The sequence below is a fragment of the Schizosaccharomyces cryophilus genome (assembly GCF_000004155.1).
Source record: "Schizosaccharomyces cryophilus OY26 unplaced genomic scaffold supercont4.5, whole genome shotgun sequence".
In the NCBI taxonomy this organism is placed as follows: Eukaryota; Fungi; Ascomycota; class Schizosaccharomycetes; order Schizosaccharomycetales; family Schizosaccharomycetaceae; genus Schizosaccharomyces; species Schizosaccharomyces cryophilus.
The window spans coordinates 892,830-917,209 of NW_013185628.1; the positions used below are offsets into that span (position 1 = coordinate 892,830).

The 24,380-nt window shown below is 38.5% G+C and overlaps 12 protein-coding genes and 1 non-coding gene across 13 annotated transcripts; 7 read left to right on the forward strand and 6 right to left on the reverse strand.

Moving 5' to 3' along the window:
• Positions 1-137: 137 nt before the first annotated feature.
• Positions 138-454, forward strand: SPOG_04939 (uncharacterized protein; the record flags this gene model as incomplete). Its single annotated transcript, XM_013169127.1, has 2 exons — positions 138-206; positions 259-454. The coding sequence occupies 2 exons, from the start codon at positions 138-140 to the stop codon at positions 433-435; spliced, it is 246 nt and encodes an 81-aa protein (XP_013024581.1). The 3' UTR covers positions 436-454.
• A 187-nt stretch (positions 455-641) lies between these two features.
• SPOG_04938 (steroid reductase) lies at positions 642-1,573 on the reverse strand (the record flags this gene model as incomplete). The annotated part of the gene is made up of 2 exons (XM_013169126.1): positions 642-1,525; positions 1,570-1,573. 2 exons carry the CDS (start codon positions 1,571-1,573, stop codon positions 642-644), a joined length of 888 nt encoding a protein of 295 aa, XP_013024580.1.
• Positions 1,574-1,719: 146 nt separating this feature from the next.
• Positions 1,720-4,748, forward strand: SPOG_04937 (homocysteine methyltransferase). The gene has a single exon (XM_013169125.1). The coding sequence runs from the start codon at positions 2,001-2,003 to the stop codon at positions 4,296-4,298; it is 2,298 nt and encodes a 765-aa protein (XP_013024579.1). The 5' UTR covers positions 1,720-2,000; the 3' UTR covers positions 4,299-4,748.
• A 2,159-nt stretch (positions 4,749-6,907) lies between these two features.
• On the forward strand, positions 6,908-8,674 carry SPOG_04936 (thiamine transporter Thi9; the record flags this gene model as incomplete). The annotated part of the gene is made up of 2 exons (XM_013169124.1): positions 6,908-7,561; positions 7,586-8,674. The coding sequence occupies 2 exons, from the start codon at positions 6,908-6,910 to the stop codon at positions 8,672-8,674; spliced, it is 1,743 nt and encodes a 580-aa protein (XP_013024578.1).
• A 374-nt stretch (positions 8,675-9,048) lies between these two features.
• On the reverse strand, positions 9,049-9,129 carry SPOG_16319. The gene has a single exon. It is a non-coding gene; the product is annotated as a tRNA-Met (tRNA).
• A 570-nt stretch (positions 9,130-9,699) lies between these two features.
• Positions 9,700-11,113, forward strand: SPOG_04935 (uncharacterized protein). The gene is made up of 2 exons (XM_013169123.1): positions 9,700-9,995; positions 10,047-11,113. Exons 1-2 carry the CDS (start codon positions 9,953-9,955, stop codon positions 10,991-10,993), a joined length of 990 nt encoding a protein of 329 aa, XP_013024577.1. The 5' UTR covers positions 9,700-9,952; the 3' UTR covers positions 10,994-11,113.
• Positions 11,060-12,340, reverse strand: SPOG_04934 (F1-ATPase chaperone Atp12). The gene is made up of 2 exons (XM_013169122.1): positions 11,377-12,340; positions 11,060-11,325 (listed from the first exon to the last, which is right to left on the reverse strand). Exons 1-2 carry the CDS (start codon positions 12,122-12,124, stop codon positions 11,243-11,245), a joined length of 831 nt encoding a protein of 276 aa, XP_013024576.1. The 5' UTR covers positions 12,125-12,340; the 3' UTR covers positions 11,060-11,242.
• Positions 12,341-12,571: 231 nt separating this feature from the next.
• Positions 12,572-14,020, reverse strand: SPOG_04933 (splicing factor). The gene has a single exon (XM_013169121.1). The coding sequence runs from the start codon at positions 13,653-13,655 to the stop codon at positions 12,849-12,851; it is 807 nt and encodes a 268-aa protein (XP_013024575.1). The 5' UTR covers positions 13,656-14,020; the 3' UTR covers positions 12,572-12,848.
• A 261-nt stretch (positions 14,021-14,281) lies between these two features.
• On the reverse strand, positions 14,282-15,609 carry SPOG_04932 (phosphoprotein 3 family protein). The gene is made up of 2 exons (XM_013169120.1): positions 14,564-15,609; positions 14,282-14,434 (listed from the first exon to the last, which is right to left on the reverse strand). The coding sequence occupies exons 1-2, from the start codon at positions 15,542-15,544 to the stop codon at positions 14,366-14,368; spliced, it is 1,050 nt and encodes a 349-aa protein (XP_013024574.1). The 5' UTR covers positions 15,545-15,609; the 3' UTR covers positions 14,282-14,365.
• A 423-nt stretch (positions 15,610-16,032) lies between these two features.
• Positions 16,033-17,582, reverse strand: SPOG_04931 (translation protein). Its single transcript, XM_013169119.1, has one exon. The coding sequence runs from the start codon at positions 17,284-17,286 to the stop codon at positions 16,261-16,263; it is 1,026 nt and encodes a 341-aa protein (XP_013024573.1). The 5' UTR covers positions 17,287-17,582; the 3' UTR covers positions 16,033-16,260.
• A 1,307-nt stretch (positions 17,583-18,889) lies between these two features.
• Positions 18,890-19,984, forward strand: SPOG_04930 (acetate transporter; the record flags this gene model as incomplete). Its single annotated transcript, XM_013169118.1, has 2 exons — positions 18,890-19,622; positions 19,677-19,984. The coding sequence occupies 2 exons, from the start codon at positions 18,890-18,892 to the stop codon at positions 19,982-19,984; spliced, it is 1,041 nt and encodes a 346-aa protein (XP_013024572.1).
• A 732-nt stretch (positions 19,985-20,716) lies between these two features.
• Positions 20,717-22,201, forward strand: SPOG_04929 (meiosis II protein Mes1). The gene is made up of 2 exons (XM_013169117.1): positions 20,717-21,368; positions 21,430-22,201. The coding sequence occupies exons 1-2, from the start codon at positions 21,171-21,173 to the stop codon at positions 21,553-21,555; spliced, it is 324 nt and encodes a 107-aa protein (XP_013024571.1). The 5' UTR covers positions 20,717-21,170; the 3' UTR covers positions 21,556-22,201.
• Positions 22,202-22,444: 243 nt separating this feature from the next.
• SPOG_04928 (PXA domain-containing protein Pxa1) lies at positions 22,445-24,372 on the forward strand. The gene has a single exon (XM_013169116.1). The coding sequence runs from the start codon at positions 22,602-22,604 to the stop codon at positions 24,102-24,104; it is 1,503 nt and encodes a 500-aa protein (XP_013024570.1). The 5' UTR covers positions 22,445-22,601; the 3' UTR covers positions 24,105-24,372.
• The last annotated feature ends 8 nt before the right edge of the window (positions 24,373-24,380 follow it).

Genomic DNA, 24,380 nt, shown 5'->3' on the forward strand with positions numbered 1-24,380 from the left:
GAACCTGGGAAGAGAATCGCAAAACGTTTCGTCAATTTTCGAATAGCTTTATTAAAAAATAAATAAATAAATATCTACAAATTTACAGAGTAGTCAGACCCGCGTTGCCAAGTTGTAAGTAGTCACTATAATTCCAAATGAAAAAGGGTAGGGCAATCGTAGAAACCGTCATTTACAAACGAATATGCCTTGCTAACGAGACCAAAGTACGTACTTCCATAATTGTTAAGAATCGGTAAAAGCAACTAGACTTTTTAGTTCCAAGATTTTGGGATGGATGGATGGGAGTACATCTCTTTTGCTTTTGCCTTGGTAGTTGCAGTCTTGCAATTGCGAGCCTTTATGCTTGTTTTTCCAGTTTCAAGTTCACCAAAAGAAGAAACCATGAAAACAGGTTTGGCATTCCCTCATAGTGCAAAAAGTTCAAAATCCTAGAACTCCACGAATGAAATTTGGAGAAAAAAATATGAAAGCAAACTAAAAAGTCATCACGACAATTTTAAGAATAGGTACGAATATTATAAAGCATCAAGATAACAGTTGAGAATGATTAATTAAAATGACTTTTTCTCCCATACCTAATCAATTGTCTTGAGCAATAAAGTTACAAAACAACACGAGTTTTATCAAGCAGGAGAATCTTAGAAAAGATAAGGGATAACGGCATGGCGATCTTCTGGATACCGCGAGAAATGGGAACGGTACCAAGAATGAATACGGTAGGCGCGTGGAAGCATCAACAGTACCTCCGCTAAAAAGAACCACCAGATGGGTTCTGCTTGCATTCCAGCGGCCAAATAGCAACCAAACCATTCAATCCATTCACAGAAATAGTTTGGACAAGAGACATAGGTGAAAAGACCACCGTAAGGAATTTTGTAATGAGATTGAAAGGACGAAATAACCTCTTCGTCACTGGAAGGGGAGGAAGTCTGGGAGGGTTCGTTGTTTTGTTGCTTTGCAGGTTGTCTTCGGCGGAGGTCGTACAGTATATTGTCATGATACAAATTGCCAATCCAACCAAAAAGCCACATTAGTCCTCCTACAATGAACCAAGGCAAGGAGACTGGGTGTTGTTGCACCGTGGCCTGCAGCAAGTACAAGCCTATGGACATTCCGTTAAGGAAGTTGAATAAAATGGCGGAAATAAACACAGTCCAATGCATAGGAGAGACGTGAGGAGCGAAGACGAGTGGACCCACGATAGCACGGTTGGCATAGTGGATCATAAACATAAAGGCCGACGCTTTACGAAATAGATCCAAGTCACGAAAGCATACGTCCCCCACAAACCCAGGAGCCAGAGAATGGTTTCCTTGCTGCAATGCATATAAAAAGGTAACAGGAGCTACTAGTTCCATAAGTACCCAGCCGAGACGACCTGGTATGTAGCCCCTTGAAAACCAAACTGTCGGCTGTGCTAGTTTTCCATGAGGAGCATTCACAAACAGCACAAATGGGAACACACCCACAACGTATGTTTTAAATAAATTCAAATAATCGGTATACAGCATTTGATACTTAGCTAATGATTACTTGTCTTCTTTTAAACAAAATTTTAACAATCACGCATGCTTTTAGAAATGCTGCATCCGTAAACAATCAAGTGCGTCCTAATAGCAACTAAGCTCACACCCTATCAAGATGGACTATTGATATAGCCGATCCTGATCCAATCCTTTCTCCTTTCGATAGTAGAAGTGACTGGCTTTTAGAGTAGTAGTGATTGTGGGGGTCGGGATTTTCGGCGTCTATATATATATATAGAGTGCACCCCAAACATACTTGTCTTGTACGACACGCATTAAAGGTAAAGCAAATTCTCTTCGTTCCCTCAGGAAGAAGTTTCTTTTCCTTTTTTTTCTTTTTATAACAGTATAATTTTCTCGTCTTGAAGAAAATATACTCAAATCTATTGATATCTAGATTAGTGTTCTTTTATAGACTCATTAATCGTTCCATACTTTTTATACCTATCTTCGTTCCCGTGGATCTTCATAATGGTACAATCCGCTGTCTTGGGTTTCCCTCGTATCGGTAAAAACCGTGAATTAAAAAAGGCTACCGAGGCATACTGGAGTGGTAAGATTTCTGCCGATGAGTTACAAACTGCTGCCAAGTCCTTGCGTTTGGAGCACTGGAAGCTTCAAAAGGCCCAAGGTGTTGACATTGTCCCTTCTAATGACTTTTCCTTTTACGATCAAATCATGGATCACTCTTTTACTTTCAACGCGATTCCCGAGCGCTACCTTAAGTATGACTTGACTCCTTTAGATACCTATTTTGCCATGGGTCGTGGTATGCAACGTCCCGCTGTCGACGGTAAGCCTGCTGTCGATGTTCCTTCTCAAGAAATGGTCAAATGGTTTGATTCTAACTATCACTTTTTGAGACCCGAAGTCTCTGACAAGACCGATTTCAAGTTGAACTCCACCAAGGCTGTTGACGAGTTCCTCGAGGCCAAGCAAGCTGGTATTCAAACCCGTCCCGTCTTATTGGGCCCTGTTACTTTCTTGTTCCTCGCAAAGGCCACCAAGGAATCATCCGCCAAACCCATCGACCTTTTGCCTAAGCTTACTTCTGTCTATGTTGAGCTTTTGAAGAAGCTTGTAGAAGCCGGTGCCGAATCCGTTCAAATTGATGAGCCCATTCTTGCTCTCGACTTGGCCGATGAGGTCCTTAACAGCTACAAGTCTACTTACGAGACCCTTGCTCAAGCCAATGCTAAGCTCATCTTGACTACCTACTTTGGTCCTTTGAAGGACAACGCTCAAGTTTTGAAGGGTCTCCCTGTCGCCGGTATCCATGTCGATGTTTGCCGTGCTCCTGAAAACTTGGATGCTGCTCTTTCTGTCCTTGGTGACAACCAAGTGCTCTCTGTCGGTATTGTCTCTGGTCGTAACATCTGGAAGACTGATTTCCAAAAGGCCGTTGCCGTTATTGAAAAGGCCATTGCTGCCATTGGTAGCGACCGTGTTATCGTCGCTTCTTCTTCTAGCATTCTCCACATCCCTCACTCTCTTTCTGGTGAAGACCAATTGAAACCTGAAATTAAGCGCTGGTTCGCTTTTGCCGTCGAGAAGTGTGCTGAATTAGCCATCTTGACCAAAGCTGTCAATGAGGGGCCTGCTTCTGTCCGTGCTGAACTCGAAGCTAATGCGGTTGACGCCAAGGCTCGTGTTGAGTCCCCCATCACCAACGTTAAGGCTGTCCGTGACCGCCAAGCTGCTGTCACTCCTGAAATGCACACCCGTGATACTCCCTTTGAAAAGCGTTACTCCCTTCAACAAGAATCCCTTAAACTCCCTCAATTCCCTACTACCACTATTGGTTCTTTCCCTCAAACCAAGGAGATTCGTGTCACTAGAAACAAGTTTGTTAAGGGCTTAATTTCCGCTGAAGAATATGATGCTTTCATTCGCAAGGAAATTACCGATGTTGTCAAGTTCCAAGAGAACATTGGTCTCGATGTGCTGGTCCATGGTGAGCCTGAACGTAATGATATGGTTCAATACTTTGGTGAACAAATGGAAGGCTTCGTTTTCACCCTTAACGGTTGGGTGCAATCTTATGGATCTCGCTGTGTCCGTCCTCCCATCATCGTTGGTGATGTTTCCCGTCCTGGTCCTATGACTGTCAAGGAGTCTGCTTTTGCTCAATCTATCACCTCCAAACCCATGAAGGGTATGCTTACCGCTCCCATCACCATTTTGAGATGGTCCTTCCCTCGTGATGATGTTGAAGAATCTATTCAAGCTCAACAAATCGCTCTTGCCTTAAGAGATGAAGTTTTGGACCTTGAAAAGGCAGGCGTTCGCGTTATCCAATGCGATGAACCCGCTTTGCGTGAGGGTCTTCCTCTCCGTCGTACTGACTGGGCTCAGTATGTCGACTATGCTGTCAAGGCTTTCCGTTTGGCTACTGGTGGTGTTAAGGATGACACTCAAATCCACTCTCATTTCTGCTATTCTGACTTCAATGATATCTTTGATGCTATTCAAGGATTGGATGCTGATGTTGTTTCTATTGAGAACTCCAAGTCTGATATGAAGTTAATGTCTGTTCTTAGTAACTACAAGTCTTGTATTGGACCTGGTCTTTTCGACATTCACTCTCCTCGTGTTCCCCCAGTTGAGGAATTCAAGCAACGCATTGATGCTCTCGTTCAGTCTGTCCCTAAGAATCGTCTTTGGATCAACCCTGATTGTGGTTTGAAGACTCGAGGCTGGCCCGAGACCACTGCTGACTTGGAAAACATGATTGTGGCTACCCGTGCTGTTCGTGAGCAATATGCTTAAGGTTAGCCTAATGGTATTTACATCCAAATAGGCATTTCATGTATAATTAAGGAAAGAAAAAAAGAAAATAAAGGTTGGTTGTTAACCTTCAACATGGTTAACCGGTAATGAAACGATTTATGCTATGGTAATGTTTCTAGAACCGCATAGCTGTTTTCTCATCAACTGAGGGTAACAAGTTGATAAATTTTTGCTATGCGATGGCATCTTTGTCTAATTCTTTTTAATAATAGTTTAAAAATTGCATTATTCTTTCTCAAGTTATTCTAAAAAGGAAGGAAAGGTTGTAAACTAGTAAGAATAAAGTGTATATTGCATTGGCATTGTAAGTTTGCAAGCTGTCTAAGATTTTATCAATAAAAAAATTTATCTGCAATTCAATGTTTTGTTTCCTTTTTTTTTCATTTTTTGGATAGTTGAATATGCTAGGAATGACTAGAAGCCGCAATACCTAAAAAAGATGACCAAGAGATACAAATAAAAGGCTGACAAAGTTCTTAGTAGACTTTCATTAAATGTCTTTTTGGTTTATCTTTTAAACTTCTTTTCCTCAGAGTTTTGCATGGGTATCAAACTTGCCGAGTGTTCTGTTTATATGCTAGAGATTGATTTTTTCCTGTTGTTTGATAGAAATTGATAATTTTTTTTACTGTTTGTGATTTTTATAAAGCCTCTTTAGGAATAACTGAAGACAAGGTTCCAAAGTCTTTTCTTAATTTTAAAGGAGCAAGTAATTATTGCTGAGATTGAGAACCATTCACTTACATCTACGGTACGTAAGCTCAATAGAAATGTGAACTTGTTATGTAAAAGTTAGATGGGTTTCTTATTTTATTCTACAGTTGCATAACTAAATAAAGGTGGATGCGAATTGCTTACGAATTGTATTGGCAAGGAATAATGTTTATAAAAAACCAATCTCTTTTTGCATTATTAGCATTCGTTAATCGACGATAATAAACTCCAGCCAGTTAATGATGATGAGATTTTTCGTGCAGATCTACAACATTTGAGGAATTTCACTATCATAAAACAGTTTTTGAGACTTTAATTGTGGTGATTTTAAATGCGAGTAAAAATTCCCTTTATAAATTTGTCTTTTAGCAAATCACTTGCAAGAGACTTTGTTTTGTAAATGGTGTGCATTGTTTCGGTGAGATGATACATATTTCTTTACATATGTACTTGGAGACCTGAGGATTATCTTTGAAAGTTCGTTTGAATTTAAATTCTGCATTTGCTTGGCTATTTGACGTTCTTTTTTTTCTAATATCCTCAATGAACGCTGATGTTTCATTTGAAATGAGTCTAATTTCATCACATAAAATTCGGTTCACCCAATTTGAATAGGAGTATTAAACATTGCAAAACATTTGGATAAATAAGTAAATACAGGAAAAGTAACAATATAATGAAATCTTTCTGTATGATTTATAAACACAGAGAATACAGCAGTAACAGCTTAGTATGATAAGATGATAATTTGGTATGCTACTTGACATTTGTTTACAGGATGTACAGTTTGACAATTTTTGAATTGAGCGAGCTTTCATTTGTAACTAAGTGTTTGACTCGTAGTCCTAACAAATTTCTCCACGAAATTCTTTATTTTCTTATTCAGGTAAACTAGCAATGTGGGTCTTTTCATTAAACAGAAAAGGAGAAAAAAAAATAAGAGAGAGAGAGAGTGAGAGTGAGAGAGTGAGAGAGAGAGTGAAAGAGATGAATTCCGTGAGAAAATCAACAAATCATTTCTTAACAGAGACTTTGTAAACTTTCAGCCCTACAAAAGTCCCTGGCGAACATCGTTTGGTTGGAACGAAATGCAAACCGAAGGAATGTATCTCTTCAAATTTGCTTCTTGAATAGCAATTTCCTAACTAGTCGAGGTACGTTACGATGCCCCTTCGACGAATCAATAAAACCAATCTCCAGAAATTTCCCTAAAATGCGGTTTTCAAAACTTTTGAACTTGGGACACGAGACAGCTATCATCCACAGGAATTTTTTGATTTTAATAATAACATTCAATGGTAATCATCTATAAAAGCTATCTTGTATGGAATACGAATTTATGTTCCTAATCAAGCTTCATCTATTGAAGAACGCAAAACGGGAGATTCATATGTATGAGCTCCTAATTTGAAAAATAAACGTAAATTAAGATTAAAAACTGTTTTCTTACTGATTTATTTCGAATAATTTACAAGAATACCATGGCAATTTTTATTACTTGGTCATATTTCAAGAAGAAAGGAAACAACATTGTTACTTGGCGGGCTCACTAAGATGATATAGAACGGCGATAAGGAAGACTGCTATGTAGCCATCGCATGCAGGTATCCGTGAAGCTTGATATATATACTAAGCGGCTAAATGGCATGAAAACTGCGTATAAACAGTCCAATTAATTTGGCAGTGTTTGTCTGTTTAAGAGAATCTTTTTTTCCCCATATATAACACGCTTGGCTGTTCCCATAGCGCCTTCGTTTCGTAAGGGTCGACTCGTAAGGAGTTTGAAAAAAGGCAGCTAAATCCTCTTTTTATTTTTTTGATTTTACGAAAAGGATACTTGGTTTTTGAACTTGTCGTACCAGGAATTGCAAATTATGGCGAGCGTTTTAACGGATGAACGATCTACAGATGGAGACTTGTTTGCTCAGCAAAGATCAAACACCTCGGGATCTACGACTTCTTCAACCGGTAATGAAAAAGTGAAAGTGTTCCATGAAATGGCGCATGGTAAAAATGAACAGTCAGATGGGGTTTCCTCAGATGCCGACAGTGATGATGCATTGATCAGAAGTATGGGCTACAAGCCGGTACTTCACCGGACCTTTAAGTTCTTTGAAAGCTTTGCGGCTAGCTTTGCTGCCATGGATGTTGTCAGCGGAGTTCGTCTTACATTTAGTTATGGTGTCACATTTGGTGGACCGGCTGCTTACTGGGTGAGTATGCTGGTCACAGGTGTGTGCTCTACAATTACCGCTGCCTCTTTGGCTGAATTCTGTTCTGCCTTACCCACGTCTGGATCCGTTTATCTGTGGGCTGCTGAAGCAGGTGGACCCCAACTTGGACGCTTTTTCAGCTTTTTGGTTGCTTGGTGGTCCACTACTGCGTGGACAACTTTTGTTGCCTCGACTGCTCAGTCTTGTGTAAACTTTATTTTTGGCGAAGTTAGCACTTTCGGAAACAGTTGGTCGACAGACGATTCTAACGTTAAATTTCGTGCAGTCCAATGGATCGTTGCTGAAGTTGTTTTAGTATTTATCATTCTTGTCAATCAGATCCCACCACGGTACTACAGATGGGTCTTTAAACTTTCCATGATTCTGATCTTTGTTGATTATATACTAAATTTGATTTGGCTTCCCATCGCCACCTCTAGAAAAAGCCATGGATTCCAATCCGCCAAATGGGTCTTTACTGAGACCATCTACGATCAAGCCGGCTACAGCAAAGAAGTGTATGATTCAAGTGGAAACGTCGATACCAACTTGTCCAAGCTTGTTCCCAGAGGCTGGCAGTGGTGTCTTGCTTATTTTGCGTCTGCTGGTGTAATCGTCGGCTATGATGCTTCGGGACACATCGCTGAAGAGACCAAAGATGCCTCTAATAAAGCTGCTCGAGGAATCTTCTTTTCCGCCTTTACATCCTCGATTGTAGCTTTTAGTCTTACGATTCTCTTTTTATTCTGTTGTCCTCCACTAGATACCTTTAACGATATTATGTACAATACGGCTTCACCTCAACCGTTTGTCAATTTTTATTCCTATGTGTTGGGACGCGGAGGTCATGTTATCATGAATGTGATCATTATTCTTGAGTTATTTTTGAATGCCGTGATTGGTGTGTTAGCCTGTAGTCGCTTGGTATTCGGCGTCTCTCGCGATGGTGTCTTGCCTTTCTCTGGCTGGATCAGTCAGGTAAGTAAAGAAGGACAACCAAAAAATGCTATTACGGTAATTTACATTGTTTCCGCTTTGCTTCTTTGTACCATATTGCCCAGTTCAGTTGCCTTCTCTTCCCTTGTTTCCGCAGCTGGTGCACCCAGTTTTGCTTGCTATGCTCTTCTTGCTTTTGGCCGTTTGTTCATTACCCGTGATAAATTCCCTAAAGGTAAATGGTCTCTGGGAATCTTTAGCAAACCCTTCATGGTTGTTTCTCTTGTTTACAACTCATTCGTATTTATTATCAACATTTCTCCTTATTCTTATCCTGTTACTGGTTCGAATTTCAATTATGCCATTGTCATTACAGGAGCTGTCTCTATATTTGCAGTCATATGCACCTTAGTGATCCCACGTTCTCGATGGATTGCTAATCGCTATCGATATGACCAAAGCATATCTTCCAACGCCAAGTATGAAAAATAATCACCTACGTTTAAAAAAGTACAAAAATACATACTAGCATTTAATTCTTCCCCTAATAATTTCCTGTGCTTTACAAATGAAAGCATAAGCGATCCAGGTTCGTGAATTTCGTTTGATATTGACACAGTGCTTTTCTTATCTTTTCTTTACGCCCATTATTGAGCGACTATAATCTTTTTTGGAAATACGGTAATTTTTTTGTTTTCTATTAATAAAATTTGGTTTATTGGAACGAGTAACTTAAAGCAGTAATATAGGAATCAGCAACCCATGCGTTTTTTGAAAGAAAATAAACATCTGTAACTGTATGTTCTTTAGCATGATCATGCGATCAAAATTCCTTTTCTTTCTGAAGAAGACAAAAAGAAGATTTTTGCTTCTGGTGAGGCTCGAACTCACGACCTTCCCCTTTCATCTTATGAGAGGGACGCTACCACCAACTGAGCTACAGAAGCTTCGTTGGTAAGAGGATAATTTCAAGCTATATATTCCATATTGCACTAATGTGTTTATAAAAGGTGAACAAGGATCTAATAGCACAAGAATATTGTTTTTGGTAATTCATTGAATTTTGGATCTAGAAAATAGGTTCTCGCTTGTAGCATTCAATGCAATTTCGTCCTTACTGTGTCTTTTAATCTCTAGAACTTTTTATTGTTGTAAGAAAGCAAGGCAAAAGCGCAGAAACGACAGCATCTTCTACGTGCGCTGAAATGATCTTCCATGTATTAATGGATTCTAAGTTGCTTTCATTTGACTGTATCAATGTTATACTCTACAATACAAAACTCATGTTTTGTTTTTGATAGCAGCATTCCCACAAATTTTAGACTAGAAAGAAATTTTGATCCATCAGGTCAAACAAAAATAAATTCTCATTTTCCATGTTCCTTTTGTATATTGAACAGAATAAAACTTGTATAGTTTTTCTCATATGTCAACATCTTGTTTCATTTTACTAGTACAATTGTTATTTTTTTTGGGAGAGTCTGATTCCTACACTTCCTTGCTTGTTTATTTACTAAGAACCCCCAAGACAAATCCTTATTTGCAGTTATCTGCGAAATCCTATATATTGATATTCTACTGTAAACAAACAAATTTGTACAAAAACTAACATCTTTTCCTTAATAACATAAATCCTTTATCCTTCTTTATAACTGTTAATTTCTACTCGTTTTGATTCTTCCTTTTTTTAGTTCATTTTTTTGGCTGCTTCTCTTTTCGTTGATTTCACTTCTTGCGTAAAATTTGCTAATTGCTTATATTCTGTGTAAAATGTCTTTCCCTTTTGTCTCTGATTTTCCCAGAGGTCCTTTAGGTAGGTTACGATTTGCTCGTGGTAAAAGTTACTAATGCAGTAATCCACTAGAACACGATTGTATAGAGGAAGATATGCCCATGGGGTCCTCAACACCAACCAAATTGGAACCGGGAAATGGCTCCTCAAGAGGTTTCGATGGCTCTCATCAAGAACGTCTTCAGGAGGCGCTCTTCGAATTGAACCAAGAATCTACGCATTCGATTCATTTAAGCATAGACGAGTCTATTTCTGATAATAACGATCTGTTAAATGATCAAGGCTTACAGTACCCTGCTTCTTCCTCTTTACCACAAAAACATGCGACCGCAGAAAGCCCTTCAAAAACAAAAACTCCCATGAGCACCTGCTTTGAGGAATGGCTACCATCGTCAAAATACAAATACTCTAGTCCTTTGAAAAGCTCTTCTAGATTTCCTGCTTCCACATCACCTACCAGACGAGGTATTCCTCTCATGGCAATTAATGCAAATCAAATAACTCCTAGGAACCATAATCTTCATGGAAAAGCAAATAACGAAGACTCTTCCTTACCTCGACCTGTAGAGCCAACATATAACTCCTTTCAAACTCCTTCTCGCCCTGGATTGCGAATAGACTCCTATTCGCCTTCAAAGAGTATCAACGAAAAAGAACTATTGAAAAGGAAAGATGACAATCATTTGAAAAACTTAACATCAACACCTATTTCTATTCAAAGAGATCCCATGGGAAGAGAGAATGCCACACCAGAAACCCGACAATCATTTAATGCCTCTCCCTTTAGAAGTTTCATGGATACTACTTTGGAGGAAAGTTTGACGCATGACGATGTAACATGCCCTCATCTTGTAAGATTAGAAAAACTTCGGGAATTACTTTCTTTTGTTCAATTGGAGTTGCAATGTTATGTTGATCCATACAAAAAAGAGCTTCGAGAAGCCAAAGAACAGCTAGCCTTGAAAGACCAAGAGCTGGAAATCTTACGAACCAAGCTAAAAAATGCTGGTTTATCTTGATTCTTATAAATATGTTGTTATGCGGACTCAGTGGTCGCTGATAAATTTTGTACTTTGTTCCCTTACGTTGATTTTTTATTCTGTATTTACTCCTCTTTAATATTCTCTATTAATCCTGAATAAGATATCTTTTAGAATACGTTTATGGACAGTGATTTGTCTTACTAGCATACTTCATTATGTAAAAAAGCCAAGATTTACCTCAAAATCATAATCAAATTCGGAATGAGAGATAAGGTGTCATATCATTTAGTTTAAGGTGTTTGCAAACTGAAAGACTAGTGCAGAACTTGAAACTTTTTGTCTCAAATCATGATGATCCATATCATGAGCTACATTTCGTTAATAAGAAGTCAAACAAAAAAAAGTGCGAAAAGGCTTACCATCTTCTAAAGATCCCCATTTATTCGTTTGGAAACAAAGCTCCAAGTTAGTTAGCTCAACAACTTCTTCGGAAGACAAACTTCCCTGAAGGAGAAGCGTTGACAAGATAAAACTTTTACTTGAAGCAACACAACGCTCAAAGGCAGCCAACTGCCAAGGATTTAATGAGTTTAGCCATTTTTGAATAGTCTCATGAGTTTCTATTGATTGCTTATTCGATATGATCCCGACATCGCCATCTAAGTGTTTCAGTTGAACATTGAACATTTCTTCAAAGGCCTTTTTCAAAGGCAACCATTTCTTTTGTTGTTCTTTGAGAAGCTTTCCTTCATACTCTTCAGCGGGTGCGTATACCAGAACGGTATCCGTGTCGAGAAACTTTATCACTTGGTCGAAAACTCTTTTCTTTTCATTCTCCGCATCTGTTAATTCCATCGCCCTCGAAAATAGCGATGTAACAGGAAGCATGTGTGGACGAATCGAACTTGTTGGCAAACGGTCCCATTCTAGAGCAACCAAGTGAGCTAAAGGCTGCATAGTAGTAGGAATTTCTAGTTTTTTGCCAGAAGGTGTTTTCAAGGAATGTCCGTCCAGCTTTACAAACACTTTTCCATTCTCACCGGAGACGGATGTGTTTTTCCAAAAACGGCGAAAGCCATCAGATTTTACATTGTTTTTGATTGCATTAGCGCAAAAATTTCTAGAAAACAGCTGTTTTCTTGCCAAACTAATTCCACGTAGCATCATCGCTCAAAGGGAAGGAAGTTATTTTCTTTATTCAATTACAGATAGATAGTACTGAAATTTACCAGGTCATTCCTTTTTAATATAAAACAATCGCCTTGTCAGAATAACTTCTCAGAAAGGAACGACAGAGTTATCTTCAGTTGCTGCTGTAACACTTTCGAGCTTGTTTAATGTTAATAGAAAGGTAACCGAGAATAGTGAGAATCCGTCTTTCGGTTTAGTGGACGTGGTTACATTTTATATTAATATTAGTTAAAGAAAAATATTATATGAAATTGTTTTAAGCAACTGTGCAGGCTTGATCTCGTTTGAAAACTAGGTAGCATGAATACATAATTTTGAATCAAGGTACGCGGATTAAATCTTTTCATAAAGCAAACGAAAGATATGTTTAACTAGCACTAGCAGAAGGGCTCTACATTGATACACTAGTCAAGCTGTTGTAACTTCGACTATTTATCACTCTCGAAGCATACTCATAACGAATAAACCACTCGATTAAGTTTAACGACAACAAAAAGAATTAGACATATAGATTATCATTATCAAAATTTGCAAGACTACATTTCCTGAACCGGCAGAGAAATTTCACATAACAGTAAACAAGGAAGAGGGATAAAAAGGCCATGGACAAGCTAACCTGCAAGAAATCGGAAAAGTAAAAAGGTAAAAGAAAGAGAGAGCTTATAAACAAAAAAAGAGATATTACAAGGAAAGAACCATGTTAAAGGACAACTTTCCTTTTTTCCACTTTCCGCCTGTCAGTTCTTTTAGGCGCTTGAAATTTTGGTAGTGGAGACGCTGTTAATTCAGAGGAAACAAGTTCGACTGCTTTCGGCAATTCATTTTGTTGATCAGTAGAAACTCTGCGAACTAGTTCTCCATCTTGAGAAGTAAATAAAGACTGTGCTTCTTTTTCAATTTCCTTTTCTTCCTGCTCTCGACGTAAACGCTCGTCTTTGTCCATCGAGCCATATGATTCATCGTGCAACAATGTTATAGCATCATCAACATTTACCCTGGATCGCTTTGTGCTTTTTTCTCTTAAATCATCAAGAGCATCACTTATTTGCATTTGCCTCTTGGTATCCATCGTCCTCTGTTCTAATTTTTCCATTTCATCTTCTTCAGGTATGGCTCCACTTTCTGCTAATTCAGTCTCCTCGTACGCTTGTAATTTTTCCTCCCTCCAAGGTTCAAAATTTCTAGACGCACCTCTTTCAGCGGCATAATCGGCATGCTTGGGATCTGTAACAAAGGTAACTTCTGCAGCACACCTAGTACACCGAATATAAAACCTCAAAATATCAATTGAAAAGTACTTCTCCCCAGTCTTTTCTTTTCGAGCGTTAAATTTCTTTCCCTTGTATATATATTCACCACAAGTATGACATTTCATAGAGAACGGTAACATTAGACGTACAGTCGTTCTTCCTCCATTCGGCCCTTGACTTTTCTTTTTCTTCGGAGGAGGTACCGAAGGATCATAATCAGGTGGAATGTACTTGTTGAGAACCTTTCTTTCCGACATTTTGTGTACGTTTAATATATAAATTCCAAGAAAATTGACTTTTCCCTTCAACGACTCACCAATGCTTTCAGATTTTACAAAACCTCTGTAAACGCAAGCAAGTTCTACCTACTAAGAATGTTAAATTCCTACACGCGTCCAAATAAATGATGGTAAAGGACACGTTCTTGTTTGCCTTTCGACATTCATTCATTTCGAAAATACCGAGCTAGAACCCACCGCCCTATAAGGTAAACAAAGTTACAAAGTCAATCATTTCTACGATTTTTTACAGCAATCCGCAAGCATTGTCTACATAAAGCAAAGTTTATGCATGAATAGTACTTTTAACGAGTCACGAGAAAGTTAGCAATTTTGAAGACTTGTTAACAGATTGCTATTAACGCTGTAGGAAGCTCCAGGTAATAAAAAAAAAAAAAAAAAAAAGCAAAGAATGAATATTACAGAAAAACGTATCGGCTATATGAAGGAGTGGAACTTATACCCATATATATTATATATCGTTAGAGTAATTTGGAACTTTTCAAAAAAGACCACATAATCCAGTCGACTACTCATTGACGTAAATAAGCAAATGAGAAAAAGAGAGATAAAACTTTTGTCAAAGGAATAGGTGAACATGAAACGAAACGAAGTGCAGAATTCAATGACCGCATGAAAAAAAGAGTAGGATAAAGGGGGGCCATATATTAAATTCCAAAGTCATTGAATTAGGTTATAAACAATGCAAAAGAAAAGTCGACATTTGATGGGAAGTCAAACCCGTTGATTGCATCGAACTCAAAGCATAAGTTTCATAGGACAAACCTCACTAAAAATATCACATTTTCAATGTTACATAGAAGTTAGAAAAACAACAAGAAAAAAAGGATCGGATTTTAAAGCAAGGAGTCCAGATGAGTGAATACCTGTAATACAGCAGCAACGACCTCGATGGATAACATTTGATCCTCAGATAATGGAGCCAATTCTTCCCCAACAGCTTCACCCAAGTTCGCTCCAACAGTTGAAGGATGGATAAGGAAGGGCCATTGAGAAAATTCAGATAAAAGATCATCGACTTGAGCGAGGGCTCTGTCGCGTCTCTCAAAGTCTAAAACTAAAAGAGCATTTTCTAAAACATTAGCTGCATAGGCAGAACAAACAAGAGCTATTGTACGCAAGTAGCGGAATTGCAAGTTAGCAGGAAAAGCTGGTGTGCTTTCCAACTCGACGACACGGTCCACCAAGATAGACAAAACGCGTCGCTTTAGACCCTCTTTGATAGAGGTATCTGCGACAGGATGGGTGGGCATATCGAAAAGCAGAAAATTTTTCTTTTCAGTTCTAAGAATGCCTTTATCGACCAAACCTTTTGCGAGACGTTCACGGACTTGACGAAGTTGATACCCAATTTTCATGACATTCCACGTTTCGCCGCTCATCAAGTCAATCCAAGAAGTAACCGACATTGGTTCACTCGAGTGAATCATTTTTATGGCTTCATCAAGCAATACTTCGCCCGTCAATCGATCATCCACGAGTTCCACCAAGCGATCAGCCAGTGGGAAACGCTTTCGATTCACATCTTTCTGCATACGCAACTTGCCGCGAAAAGCAAGCTCGATTAATATGCACCCGCGAAGAGAATACGAGATACTATCATTCCAAAAAGACAGATAACCCTGTTTGTCTTTTAGACCCAGCAACAGTACTTCCTCCATAAGAGTCACTTTCGGTTGTTTCTCACTTTCAGCACCTTGTTCAAGATCTTTGGGATCAAATGCAATTTTATGATCTTCATCACGATTCTGCGCTTTGCTTTTCATTAATGCGACATTTTTGGTTTCTTGTTCATTTTCGTCCAAGTTGCCTGAAGCGACTCTTCTCCGAGATAATCCGCTTGTCATAATTTAATTGAGAGTCTCAATGTATATAAATGATGTTGCTGATCGGTTGCTTAACAGCCGCAGAAGAATATATACAACCTACTCAAGTTTGAGGGACTGAATCTTGAAACCAGTTCCGTCAAAGCTCTATTAAAAGCAGATCTTTATTTCGTTTTTTAAGAACAAATGAGCACACTGAATGTTTTAGGTAAAACAGTGTTGCTCCAAGGGGTTTCAAAGTCCACAAAATCCCACAACAATCGTAAGGACAAGCACCTATAAACAATACAATCCTACCGAAACTATTCCCTTCAAGTATTACCACAGATTGAAAACTTCTCCTTGCACACTAAAGATGTAAACTATGCAATGAATATGTTAAAGTCATACTACCTCAGTTAAGGTCCTGGAAGTTGCTTTTGACGAGCCATAACAAACTGCAGTATTACCAAATGCTGCAGACACTGAAGCTCGTTATTTATTTATTTATTCACCAAGAAGGAAATTTACGAGAAAGATGCAAGAATAAACTTATAGAAATGAATGGTTAAAATCAGAAATCTGAAGGCTCAATAAATAGTAAGACGAAAAACGATATGTATAGACACTCGCAACATGTAAGAGGAAAAAACGGTGCCCTAAACCGTGCTAGGATTTTATTAAGAATTTTTTTGAAAAGAATGGAAAGAAACACTAGATATGGAATGGATTCAAGTATACATGCAAGAGAAGGGGAATTACAAAATGAGCTCGGTATGCAAAAATTTCTGTAATTTTTGCAAATGTTGGGCAGAGGTAGAAGGAAGGGCATGAGCAGGCCATGTGGAAATCTGTTGATGGATGGCGAGAAAGACTTGTAGAGTTTCGGAATCAAAGGGGAGGGCATTTGCCTCCATTTCGGCAAGAAGCCGAAGAAAGGAGAAGGGATCTTGAGAAGTTTGCCAGAGAGCCAAAAGAGCTTGGTTATAGACTTGAGTGGTACAAGCTTGGACGTATGCATAGACGCTAGCATGCTTGACATGGGAGAAAAAGGAATGTGCGAGAAGGGGATCTAGAAAATTAAGACGAGCGACAAGCATGGAGTCGCGAAGAGCGCGGGAAAGAGGAAAGTAAGATGACACGTTGGAAGAAGCGGAGGCGGAAGATGTAGGGTGTTTGGAAAGTCGCGGGACAAAATGGGCATGGAAAGTTTGATGCAACTGGAAGCTAGACTGACAGGTGAGGAGTCGATGACGATAGACAATTAGGTCGGTAGCCTCTTGTTCAGAATGAGCAAGAGACTCTCGGAGAGTGACAAAAAACTTCTCCGGGTGTTTTGGAGGAGGGTGAACTCCAAGAGTAGTTGGAGCACCTGCAGAAAGGATTTGCTGACTTACATCATCAGAAGGAGAAGGGGGAGGGTGACGAGAAAGTGCATGTTCAAAAGACGATTTGACGTTACGCGGAAGAGGTATATGAACCTGAAAAGGAGGTTCCATGGTATCCAAGAGGCGAGTAGAAGCGGTGGGATAATAGGTTGGGACAACGGGCTTCGCTTCTTGGTCTTGAATGAAAAAGTCAAAAAGCTCGTCCAAAGGCTCATTTGTAAAGGCGCGATGAGGAAGAAAAGAAGAGGACGATGAGGAAGCGGTGTGTGAGACACGGCAATTGGTGGAAAAAGCAGTTGACTGAGGAGTAGCAAAACGCCAGCATTGACGACGAACAGCAGCAAGAAAACGCGAAAGATGAGAAGGAGAATGAGCAAAACGAGATATTAAGCACATATTAGGAGCATTATCGAGCGAAAATAAAAAATAAAAAGCAAAAACCAAAACTAGACCAAAAAGAAGGTAACTAAAGCAAGATAGTAGAAAATACAAAAAAAAGAAACCAAGAAAAAGAATCACAGAAAAGAGACCCAAATATGATTTTTTCTACCAAGGGGAACACAATGAGAAGGGCTTTAGCAATAGCAATTCGTAAAACGAGCTTGGGATATTAAAACAATTGAAACTAGCAAATTCTTCTACGAAGTAGTACGCAAGAGAAGAATGTGTCTTGTAAGGGAATAGACGAAGTTGGAAAATAAGGAAAAACCGTACTACAACGAGTGGTAGCTAATCTTCTTTACGAAACACATCATTATCGTTAAAAGGGATAACGAACTGTAGAAAAAATAGTATCAATAGAAATAATTAATAGAAAAGAAAGAGTAAAAATTTATTTCCTGTTTTTATTTTTTTATCTACGTGGTTTCCATCCTTCATCCATACTTTTATCTTCTGTCTGCTTTTCCTTTGTTTTAGGCGGTTTAGGACCATTTGCATCACGAAAGCTAAAAATGCAATGCCCTTTTCTATTGGATATCGTTTATAACTCCGCAGAGGCAAATCTTACCCCATCGTTAAAAACAATGATCGCATCGTTTCGATTGTTTCCCCGTACTATTCGTTCATTTTCGGACTATTTACATTTTCTTTTGTTGACATTTCTTTGAATATCATGGATGGTTAAAATCTCTTACTTCTCAAACTGATAATAGATGGAAAACAGATATTACAGCTTGTATAATAAATTAAAAAACTTACTTTTAGTTTTAGATGTCCGTTTATGCTTTATTTTTTATACATTATTTCATTTTCAGTTCGTTTGTTTATTTTTTCCTATGATATCAACGTCAAATCATTGGATATATCAATAGCTCCACCCGATTCAATGTTCAGTATTATCTCATAATTTAACTTTATTTAACATAAAATCATTTTTAGCCATTCATGGAATTCAGAGGAGAACGTTAAGGCCTATATGAGGCTGTCACTTTGGCAACTTAAGTAAACCCACAGAAAATCCGCATCATTAAACTTTCTCTTTAGGGTGGGGTTCAATAGCTTAAATCTAGATCGGCTCTCGTATTTGGAATTTGTTTGCCCCCTACTTCACACTTTATATACGGCTTGTTTCCCTGCCGGGTTGGGTTTTCATTTCCTTAGCCTTGACTTTTCTTTTTTTTTTTATATTTTTCTTTTCTCCTCTACCACCTCCTCTGCATTTTAAGGTTTCTATACCAAAGTCATCATACGTTGGTAAAAGAAAAAACCAAAAACTGAGCTTTGTATTTTGAAAAGGAGCGAATCCTATACTTTCTTATTGATCCAACCAGTTTTACTTGTGTTTGTCTGTGTTGTGTTTATCGTTTTTGCTCGCTACGTATATTATCTCCTATTCTCTTTTTTACACCAAAAAAAAGGAATTTTCCTCTGGTAATCTCTTGTTGCTTTTGGAAAGATTTTTGACCTATTTCTGGCTGTCTCTCTGCATCTTGTGTGTTTCACCTTTCTTGTTAAGTTGCTTTGATTGAATTTATTTCACATACTTGCTTCTCTCACCATGTCGCCTACTAGTCCTTCTAACCCACCTTCCATCAGTGGTACTCATCAGCATGCCCATAACCCATCTTATCCTACTGGCGCTGCCTCTTTTACCACTGGTACTACTGGCGCTGACGGTAGCCATGCTATGAATACGGAAGGTTCACAACCAACCCATCCTACTTTTCTTGACACGAATCACCAAGGCCTCCACAATGCTATGCCAAGTGGTGCGGTTACTCCTAATACTGTTGATGTGCCCTACCATATCCCCAAACACTCTGAAGCTCGGAAGCTTAAACACTTTTACGCCAGTCGTGCCGAACCCATTTATGACCAAACAGAAAAACTAGCTACTCAAGTTGCCGAGCTCCAGCGTCAACAAAACAAACTCTTTGGTCCCTCAGGTGCCGATTTCGAACCCGGTATCCACCGTCTTCGTTTCAACAAGAATGCTAACCCTGGTCCTTTCGGTCTTTTCTCTTTCGCCTTCACTACGTTTCTTCTTTCGCTTATTAATCTCGCTGCCGGCCATGTCACCAATTCTCGTATCATCGTAGCTCCTGCCATGTTTTATGGTGGCCTTGCTCAAATTCTTGTTTCTATGTGGGAAATGGCTTCTGGTAACACTTTCGGTGGTGCTGTCTTTGGCAGTTATGGCTGTTTCTGGCTCTCGTATGGTGCTATATTTATCCCCTGGTTCCACATTGCTAATTCGTATACTGATCTTGACGAGTTTAATTATGCTGTTGGTCTCTTCCTTATATGTTGGTTTCTATTTTCCATGCTTATTACCATATGTACAGTACGCTCCACGCTCGCTTTCTTTTGTTTGTTTGCTACTCTCGATGTAACGTTCTTGGTATTGGCTGCCGGCTATTTCAAGACTGCCGGTGGTGCTCCTAATACAGCTCTGATCCGCGTGGGTGGTGGTTTTGGTATTTCGTGTGCCGCTTTTGCCTTTTACAATGCCCTTGCCGGTATCGCTACCGTCGAAAACTCATTCTTCAGTGTGCCTCGTGCCGTCTTTCCCTGGAGTTTGGAGGGTCTTAGTCCCGCTGAGGCTAATCGTAGACGTATGTATGATGACGATGACAGCGATAAGGTCGCTTAATTTCTTTCGAATTATTACCTTTCCCCATAACTTGTGTTCCTTAATTTTCAAACCAGAGGAGTCACCCAAACCTCCGTATCCCTCTCTCCTCTTGACTTCAATCCATTTAATCTATTTTCTATTATGAGATTATGGTTTGCGTTTTCTTCTTTAGCGGTATGTTACGGTGACCAAGAACCCTTAATTGAATTTCAATGATCATAGTTTCTAATGATGACACTTTACCCTTACTTTAGCGGCTGTTCTTTGTGTCATACTAAATCCCTCTTACATTCTTTTTTTCTGTATATTTTTTTAAACGGTCGGTTTCCAATGTCCTTACCTTTCTTCCTTACGGAGTCTTTAGCTATTGACATTTCATGAGTACGAACGGAGTGAATGACGACGACGACAATCTATATGTCTTATATATATTGAATTGTCCTATCTATGTGTCTTCTACATCTCTCTATTTTTCATGACTTTGCTTCACGAGCTCTTCTTCTCCCAAATGACCAAAGAAAAGGATATCTACCTTGTACCTTTGAGCTCCAATCTTGCTTATAGGCACGTACATGTCTCGTCTTCAAAAGCGCTAATTTTCTTTACGGTTATATTCTGCTTTAGCTAGTTCCATTCTTTCGTACACTATGCATTCATAATAAAAGTAATTGTGTATATTTTTTATCATTTGTACTTTCAACTATGGATAAACATCATGTTTGTAGTACGTACTACTTACGGCTTGAAGTAGCTTTTCTTTATAATGTAATCAAAACGTCCTATGAATTTTTCATCATAAAGTCTTCTTTTTCTATTTCTTTGAATGCCTCGTGTGTGTTTCATTGGAAGTTTTTAGCTTGTTACTTTGTTGCACAGTAACTTGTTTAAATTTCCTTAGATCTCTTTTCTCTCTTCTCTTTGTTTCTTTTTTTGGGAATTTCCGGTCTCCTGCAGCTCAGCTGCATTGAATAAGTTTTAAGTTGTTTGTTTTTTGTTTTCTGTTTTTTGTATTTGTTGATTTTTGGTTTGTTTACCCAGAGGTTGTTTTGAATCTTTCTCTTCTCCCTATAAACAAGAGGACTTGTCAACGTCTCTCGCACCCAATATCTTTCCTTCCATTTTCCAAAGACGTCGAGTTTCTTGAAGAGAAGTCTAACGACGTTGTCTGTGATTTTGTGATATCTTTTTCTATCCTGAAGACGACATGCTGAATTTGGACAACAAGGAAAATGAGGTTCCTTTTTTCGCTAAAAAGGAACCAGAATCCCCTCCTGCTCTATACAGGGTACAGCGTCCGTTGTTGCGTCGTCCTTTACAGGAACTGAGCATTGAAATGGTCCCTCCTCCTTCTTCTACTTCTGGAAAAGGAGTCGTCGAGTCTCCTAAAAAGGCGGCGAAAAAGGTATTTCAATTTTTGATTCAAGAATTCTCCCCAACAATGTTGCTAACTTACAAAATTCTAGCCCTTGGCTCCCTCGCATGGTTTCCACCCTTATAAGATCTCTACCAAGGTGTTACCCCATTCCTCTCATACTCACAAGCAGCCTCTTAAACAAAAGAGTTCGAATAGGTTGATGTCTATGCGCTGAAGCGGACTTGTCTTTTCTTTACCCCTCTGCCCCTCTGTGGTTCTCGCTGGAACTAAATACATGCTTCTTATACTTATTCATTACCCTCTGTCATTCCCATTCTATATCCCGTCCTGTTTACAGTATCGCTTTATCAAGTATTATATACCATGAAGCAATGTAATATCATTTGCTTCCGTTGAATGGAATTTGAACTGTCTGGATGGTATCACAAAGTGACTTGTGATGCCCCTCTAAAACTATTGCTATGAAATCATTTCTCTTGATCTTTCTTTTATTTTACTTGAACCGAACCGAATGTGTGAACTCTATGATCGTAGTTATTTTGATTCGTTATATACTGGATTTATCAGAGTACCGTTCACTAATATACAGATTCACCGAATCAATAAGGTCTTGATCTTTGGAAACCATTCTCATGGTTTGGAGCTCTTCTTCTTTTAATCACAATGAGGCCCTCACCCTCATACCTATGCGATGAATCTCTAAGAATGAACACATTCGCACAATTATTGCTATTCTTTTCTCTTCGCTTATTTTAATCCAATTCTATTCGTAATTAATCTGAGCAAGTAACTGTTTGTTCTGTATTTATTCTCATTAGGCACTTTGTTCAATTCATGACCATAGATTCTACTATTAGGAACCTATAAAACAAACTGAAACATAGATGACTTAAATTCATAAATGGTCCATAGTTCGAGCATCAAATGGTCTCTAGAAAACGTATATATTTTAAGTTAGCCCGAAAGAGAATTGAGCGTTTTCAACACATCTATCCTTCATAAGTGATGGATTTTTCTTTTCTTTTGTTTCTATTATTTTTTTTCAAAAGTGAAAAATTTCCTTAATAATTTAATTCTTAGAAACGACATTTGAACATTTCAACCAAACGTGTATGTACCACATATGCAATTCAACCAACTGGAAGTACCCAATTAGTAACAAGGTTATATGTTTTTTTATCAATTTCTTTAAAGTATTTATGTTTAATATTCAGAATTGGGTTTCCAACTATAGGAAGACTCTAATAAGCGTGGAATGCAATGTCGAAGCTCTCTGCTCTTCTCGATCCTATTTTTTCAAAGATTTTAGATAAATACGTGTATTCCTGGTACTATGTGATCAGCAAAGATACGCTTTTTCCCTCACAATGTGAACAGGTTGGCAACTCTGTCATTTATGAATTGGAGAAGCGCTTGTCGCGCCAAGATTTGACGAACCTTTTATATCATGAGATTCCCTTTTTGTTAACTGAACACGTAAAAAATGTGGAAGAGGCACAGCAACGAACGGTGATCCCACAGGGACAATTTTTGAATGTTGACAGGATTTATCATAATTTGCATCCTCATATCGCTTTAGACCGAGAGGAAAACGAGCTTATTTATTGTCGCCTAATAATGGAAGACATTTGTCGACATCTTCTACCTGCCGTCAATGCTAAGAGTGAAATCGAGTATGTTATATTGAGGGAAGCTTTGGCTACTCAAGTGTATAAAGCAATTCAAAATTTTTCAGATCATGAAAAAATGTACAAGGGAATTCTCTTACTTTCAAACGCTTTACAGCGTCCCTCTACAGATTCTTGGGTGCTTTCTGTTCGGCGTTTTGGTTATTGGACTTTACGAGCAATTAAAATAATTTCCACTACTAGAACCCTTCCGTATTATTCTACCTCTTGGTTTCGCTTTTATTTTCAGTTATTTACAAAGCAAGTCAGTCAAGTTCCCTTTGACGAAACAAAACGGTTGGTCTTTACCACTTTGTTCTACCCATGGATCGTATTGTTATCCACTTTTTTTTTCGGTATCCTAACTTGCTTTTTTATTGCAAATGAATTTTATGACAAGGGGGCTTCCGAACGCTGGTCCAATTTCGTATTAAACCGAATTTCTGAAGCTGAAAAGAGCAGCACTTCTTCGCAGTATACATCTAGTACTTCAACTAAAGAGTACCGAAGGCAAAGCAAGTCTTCTTCTACAAAAGCTTCACAAAGGCAGCGCAAACAATCGGTTGCTTCGAAAAGTCTTCATGAACTGTCTATGAAATATATCCGTTCTGAAGGCACTAACGATTCGCCATCAACAATATCTTCTGAAAGAAGGAAATCTTTGCTATTTACAGATTCCACTTTTCCTGATAACAATGCTTCCATAGCTCTATCCACGGTAACGTCTACCCCGGTTTTTTCGACATCTCCAAGCCAATCTTCCAATACAACTCGAGACAATTTACTTTCCTTTGTTCCTTCAAAATTACAGAGTGTTTCAAAGGAAAATAAGTCATCGGAAACGAAACATAATCGAACTGCTTCGACTCCTACTGACACACACAAACCGGACCCATCTCCAATGACGGATGTGATGGTCACGAAGCAAGCTGCGCTTGAGGCTTATGCAAAACTTCCTGTACTTCCTTCGTTGATTGCACCTGAAAAGCTTGCAAGTTTGGTGGATAGTGATTATCGCAATAAGCACATTTTTTACTCCCTCTTGAATACGTTAACTGTTGTGATGTTCCCTGAAACAAGACATGAAGAATTATGATGGATCTAAGCATAAATTTCTATGAATATAACGATATGCCTTATTTATTATATAACCCTTTTGTTTTGGTCTACTATAATACTATATACGAATGAGTGGAAAATACAGAATCTATCGCATCTCTATGATTTTACATTAATGTTACATAAGTACAGAAGAAATAAGTTTTGCATAATTTTTTGGTTACTAAGATGTTTGTATTAAGTGCCTACCTAAGCAGGGTATAATCTCATAGTTAATACAATAAAAAATTGTTTTTGAAGAGCAATTGATTTT